This window comes from Phoxinus phoxinus, assembly GCF_949152265.1.
Source record: "Phoxinus phoxinus genome assembly, chromosome: 21".
NCBI lineage: Eukaryota > Metazoa > Chordata > Actinopteri > Cypriniformes > Leuciscidae > Phoxinus > Phoxinus phoxinus.
The window spans coordinates 7,654,492-7,660,553 of NC_136896.1; the positions used below are offsets into that span (position 1 = coordinate 7,654,492).

General features: G+C 36.1%; 1 protein-coding gene across 1 annotated transcript; it reads left to right on the forward strand.

Annotated features, from left to right (window-relative positions):
- The first annotated feature begins 1,406 nt into the window (after positions 1-1,406).
- Positions 1,407-4,422, forward strand: pde6gb (phosphodiesterase 6G, cGMP-specific, rod, gamma, paralog b). Its single transcript, XM_079595839.1, has 4 exons — positions 1,407-1,525; positions 3,149-3,349; positions 3,437-3,477; positions 3,747-4,422. Exons 2-4 carry the CDS (start codon positions 3,204-3,206, stop codon positions 3,821-3,823), a joined length of 264 nt encoding a protein of 87 aa, XP_079451965.1. The 5' UTR covers positions 1,407-1,525; positions 3,149-3,203; the 3' UTR covers positions 3,824-4,422.
- Positions 4,423-6,062: the final 1,640 nt, after the last annotated feature.

Consider the following 6,062-nt stretch of genomic DNA (forward strand, 5'->3'; position numbering starts at 1 on the left):
CAACCAATGACCCATAAATCCCTTTTAACACATCTAATTTGATTTTTTTTTCTTTTTCTTCTACAAAACTGTAATTATCCCAATTGTCCCAGTCTGTCAATGTAGACATTTTTGTTTCTGTATTTTGTCATACAAAAAAAACTCTGATGATATTAAAAAATTGTTTTATATATATATGTGTATTATTTTATATTATATTATATTATTGAAAGAAGACATCTTGAGATATTTTGCAAAACGGTATGTTCTGCCGACACAAAATTAACTACTTTTACCCACCCGTAATGTACAACAAAAGACTCTTTGAGTTATAGTCATTCCTAATCACAGATTTCATATTATTTAACTGACAACAGCCTGTCAATAACAAAGACTCTCATTAGCAATACAGATGGCCAGACCGCAGACTCCTGACCGCAGATCTAGACCATGTAATCAACTAATTAAACCTCCAACCTTTAATCTAGTGTCTTCAGTAATTATTTTTGTGCTGTTAGTCTCAAAATAAAGCATGTGCGAAACAGTGATTGGGTTCATGTCTTCGTTCCCTGAAAATGCTATAAAAACCACAGGATGAGTCGCTAATGGACTCCACTCGACCCCCAGATGTGAGCCTGTTGCGTAACAATGATAGAAAGTTGCAGAACAAACAAACCCTAGAAGAGCGTATGTAATTATTCTCCTTAAACATTTCTCAGCTCATTTTTTAAAGTCAGTTTGATGTAATTTAAGTTGAATTGACTCAAACATCCAAGTTGATTGTACTTAAAAATTTAAGGCAGCAACTTTTTTTTTTACAGTGTTACTAAATTCCGCAAGCTCTACATTTGTTCAGATTGAGTTCAGAAACATTATATACAATGTACAATATGAAAAGCATTTGACCATTATTATTGAACAATACAGTACATTCATATTCATTATTAATATTTATGTTATGCATGAATTATTATAATAATTTAATTAATTCATAACATGAATATGAATATATTATATAAATAAGCTAAATAAACCAAAACAAATATTATATTATATTATATTATATTATATTATATTATATTATATTATATTATATTATATTATATTATGTATAAGGCGGCAGGTCAGCTTTGTAAAAAAAAAGTTTGGTTAAAGCATGATTCAGTACTACGCCTATATGAAGTGGCCTCATCAAATGTCCAAAAATAGTTTGAGACCATTGTATATGCAATTTACTACGGATATATGTTGTTTTATTATGTGAAAAAAATATATAAACAAGTTGCTAAAAGCATATGGTGTTCCAAAAATACAATTGCCCCATTAAACAAATACACACACATGTTGTGTTCATCTGCAGCCGAGGGGATCAGGGCGCGAGGCGTCCCTCTCCTAATCTTCTGGGGGCCAGAGAGTATAAAAGCCTGTAAACCCTGCACCGCTCCCAAGGAAAGCCGAGCGTTGACATCCACTCCTCCTCAGGAGAGAGATACGTGAGGGGAACGGTGCTGCAGCTGCACCCAGTCAACAGCCTGTCAATCAACCGGTGAGTAGAACCTTTGAATATTTAATCATCAATAAGGGATGAGTTGTTATGTAATAATATTCTATAGTAAACAATGTGGTTAAAATAAAACAATGTCAAAAATATATGAAGGGCTTTTTTTGTGATAGCTGACCGTATATTATCCTGGTTATCATATACTTATTAATACATAAATAGTATGAAATATTGATTTGAGGTTAAATTATTTAATTATGTGAATAGAGAAATGGACATGAATGGTTGCCTGGGACAAGTAGCCTAATTTATACAGTTTAGTGGTCATTATGCAATTATGTCAGGACCACTATCATCAAATATGATTGACAATTAGCTTTCAGTTTGGATTGGCGGTATGGTTCTGTTCTGGGCGAGAACTCCCTGCGCATCCGTGCAGCCTAGCATGGATAAGAGCAGGGAGAGCAGCAATAACCCCCCTTAGGGTAAACAGAACAGAACCAACATGAATGTATTGCAGATATCATTAATTAATTTTAATGTCTAATTTAATAATTAGAGAAATTTAGTCTGATTCCGGGATAATCAGAATGCCAAATCCTGACTGGGCGAGAGGAGGAGCTGGGGATGGAGGAGGGTAATTCGCTCCTGAGAAACGCGAGCTGCTGATAATACTAAAGGAGCTTATATATGTATACAGTGCGTCGTATTCTTATAGGTAGTCGTGGATCAGCTGAGAGTCAGCTGATGCGAGCTTGACTAACATGACCTGCCAAAATTGACGCTATACGCTTGGTAGTTATTCGATCAAAGAATGTCAGTTGACCAAACAGAATAAAATATTCCAAAAAGCTGTATAATAATTTCATCTGTAAAGTGTCAAAATGTTCAATGTAGCTATTTCAAATGATGACAAATGGTTTATTTTCATTAACATTGTTTATTTATAGTGGATAGGTGGCCATTATGCATTCAATAATGCATGATATACTGTAATTATTATAATAATTATTATAAATAATAATTTACGCATTTTAAGCACTTAGTATTCATAATTAAGACTTAATAATTGTACTTATTTTTTTCAAAATATGTATACAAATCATTGACCTTATGGTTATAAATATTATGTGATAGTCTTTGAGGAATATACCTGAAGGTCATATTTTGACTCTTCTCTTTTCTGTTTGCTCAGCATGTTTGGTGTTATCCCTGCTCTAATAAGATTAACCCATGTGCAGATTGCCACCATTAGAACGGGGGAACATTTATTAATCCAAGCTCTGGATTACACAAAATGGGTCACCCTACCCATCACTCATTCCCAGAGCTCATTTCAGGGAGCACGGGCCATGACAGACATTCAATTAGAGGAGAATATGTATTTGGATTTGCGTATTACTCATCAGTAAGAGGATTATGGGTAAAGTTTTCTCAGTCTGAGGTGGCTACCATAGATGTTCATTAGGTGCTGCTTTGACCTTGACCTAGTCTAACCTTCCTGGCCTAACGTGTATTTAAAAAAAATAAAAAATAAAAAAAATACCTGTGTTTTAAGTACCATATGAGCCAGTAAAAAAAAAAAAAATCCATGTTATGGAAAAATCAATGTGTCATTGGGTGTGAACCATAAACTCACTCCAGTTATTTCTGATATGTTTACATCAGCACTACATCACGGAGAGTGAATACAAAGAGAAGAGACCAACAGTGACCAACAGCCATGAATCTTGAGCTGCCCAAAACAGAGATGAAATCAGCCACCCGTGTCACTGGTGGTCCCGCCACACCACGCAAAGGGCCGCCCAAGTTCAAGCAGAGGCAGACTCGCCAGTTCAAGAGCAAGCCACCAAAGAAGGGGATCCAAGGGTAAGCCGCACTGTCAAAATCATGTTATTTCACATGTTATACTGCAGTAATAATAAAATATCCAATATTTTTTATTTTATTTTACAGTTTTGGAGATGACATCCCAGGCATGGAAGGTTTAGGCACTGGTAAGCATAATCTGCTTTACATTTTTCCTCACGTGTTTTGTCATTAGGACAGCATCACTTACCATCTATTCTAAGCCGCCCTTGTCTGACAGGGAGTCTGTTCAGACAGTGCATGTGCATGTATGTCAGACAATCCTCTCATACTGAGTATCATCAATGACATTATAACATCATGATTAAACAGACCTGAATGCTACCCGGCCTTCAAGCTGCTTAAGTTAACCCTTTGGATGATAGATGAACTCATGTTGCTGTGTTTCTACCTACAGACATCACTGTCATCTGCCCCTGGGAGGCCTTCAACCATCTGGAGCTTCACGAGTTGGCTCAGTATGGTATCATCTGAGCATTTCACCTTCCCATCATCCTCGCTGCCATGGTCTCCAAACCACCCGTCTCCATCCTGGCCATCAGCTCCAAGTGGACCATTCCATCTTTTATAGTAGAATAAAAACACAAAAGAGCAACATTTATAAAAATGGAAACACTAAGAAAAAATGTTTACCAAAAAAAAAAAAAAAAAAAAAAATCTGACTATCAATTCCTCCGGTTTCTCTTTTTTCTTGCAGTCCGAGAACACATTCTGCTCAAAGTATAGAACAGAAAAAATTTCTATATGATCCCGTCAGATTGCGTTCTGTTTGCCTAGAAAAAACGCTGCTCCTTTTCTTTGCTCTTTTCTACTGTTCCTCCGTTTTCTTCTGGAACACGAAACATACGCAAGCAAGACAGCCTCAGAGTGAGTAAAAACAAGAGACGTACCCGTGAAATGCCTGGCTTCTCATTTCACGTACCTCGTTGCCTCTTCTGTCCACCTTCGCCGAGTTCATAAGAAAAGATCAAAAGTCCTGTAGAGATGAAACACTCTGCTGGCCGACACTTCAGTTAGACCACCAAAACTTTATTTCAGCCCACTCTTTCCCCATCAATATGCAGATTTTGAAATTTTTTTAACCTTCCCACTACCTTAACGTCTGTGTATTCTGATACCCTCAGGAACGGTTACTTTTTTAAATACCATATTGGCTTTGTGCTTTTGCAACCCCCTCATTCAACGCATACGTTAATACTGTATACAGGGACAACTAGATCATTACAATTAATGTTGGGCTATAATTCTCGGCTTCAGGAAGTCTCAGGTGATTGTTAGGGAGCAGTGTTGGGCTCGCATGTCTTCTGTGTCCTTCATCCATGTAGTTGTTTTTCATCAGCATCACTTATCATCTTCATCATCACATCCCACTTTATCATTGTGTCCCATTTTAGTTTTACTAGTTATTCAATTCTTTCCATTTGTATATTTCATTGTATAGTCATTATAATGTGATCTACTCACCGTATAAGGCTCTATTTAAATGTCCTGTATCTTTCATAGATTTATGATTTTCTAGCCATCATTTTCTTTAACTTTTTTGTCAATGTGTTTATTTCCCTATATTTATTTTTGTTGCATGCTCTGTCTTTCACCATTATGTTTTATGTTCATTCATTGATTTGTTTAACCATTAGTTTTGTCACATTGTAGTTCTAATCTAATTTAATTTATCAAATTCTAATAGAAAAAGCCCATTTCCCACACAGTCAGCTCCTCATTTATCCAATTTTTTTTTAAATATATATCCAAAGTAAATTCCTCGGATCACACTGTCACACGGATCCTTATATATTAAAGTTCTCCTGTGTTGTATTGGCCTGTATTTTGCAGATTTTTGAAGTTTCATAACATCAGTGACTAAAGTGAAGTTTGTGCTCTACAGGATGAGATCAAAATAAAGCTTGAAAAAAAAGAGAAAAAATGATTTGCTTGTTTATTTGTCATCTCTAAATAACGTCCACAATGGTTTCGGACACCCAAATGACTGTTCCCTCAAATAGTGCCCTGTTTAAAGTTTTTGAGCTTTTAGTATAAATATGTTAGCCTTACTGTTATCTATAAGCTAGTGTGCTCCAAAACAATGACAACATGTGCATTTAAGACCAAACCCAATGTTGAAAATTAAAATCTAACTTGACTTTAATCTCCAACGTTGGACAGACATTGTATTGTGGTTGAAAATGAAAATTGGGTTGACGTCAAAAACCAACATCAGTCGGGTTCTGACATCAAACTGACTTTTATTTCCAACCAAAATCCAACGTCTCTCCGACGTTGGATGTTGACGTCAATCTGATGTCTAGTTCTGACTTCAACCAAAATCATCCCCTGACTGACGTCTGATTACTTTCAAGGACCTTGACAGAAACGTAGTGGAGTAAAAAGTATGATATTTGTCTTTCAAATTTAGTGAAGTTAAAGTAAAAGGTATAATACTTTATTAAATGACACACACACACACACACACACACACACACACACACACACACACACACACACACACACACACACACACACACACACACACACACACACACACACACACACACACACACACACACACACACACACACACACACACACACACACACACACACACACACACACACACACACACACACACAGGCAACCACAAATAAGCATACATATAAAGGTTAAATTACAGTAGGCCTATACATTTAAGTGTCATAAACTTTAATAGAATCTCTGG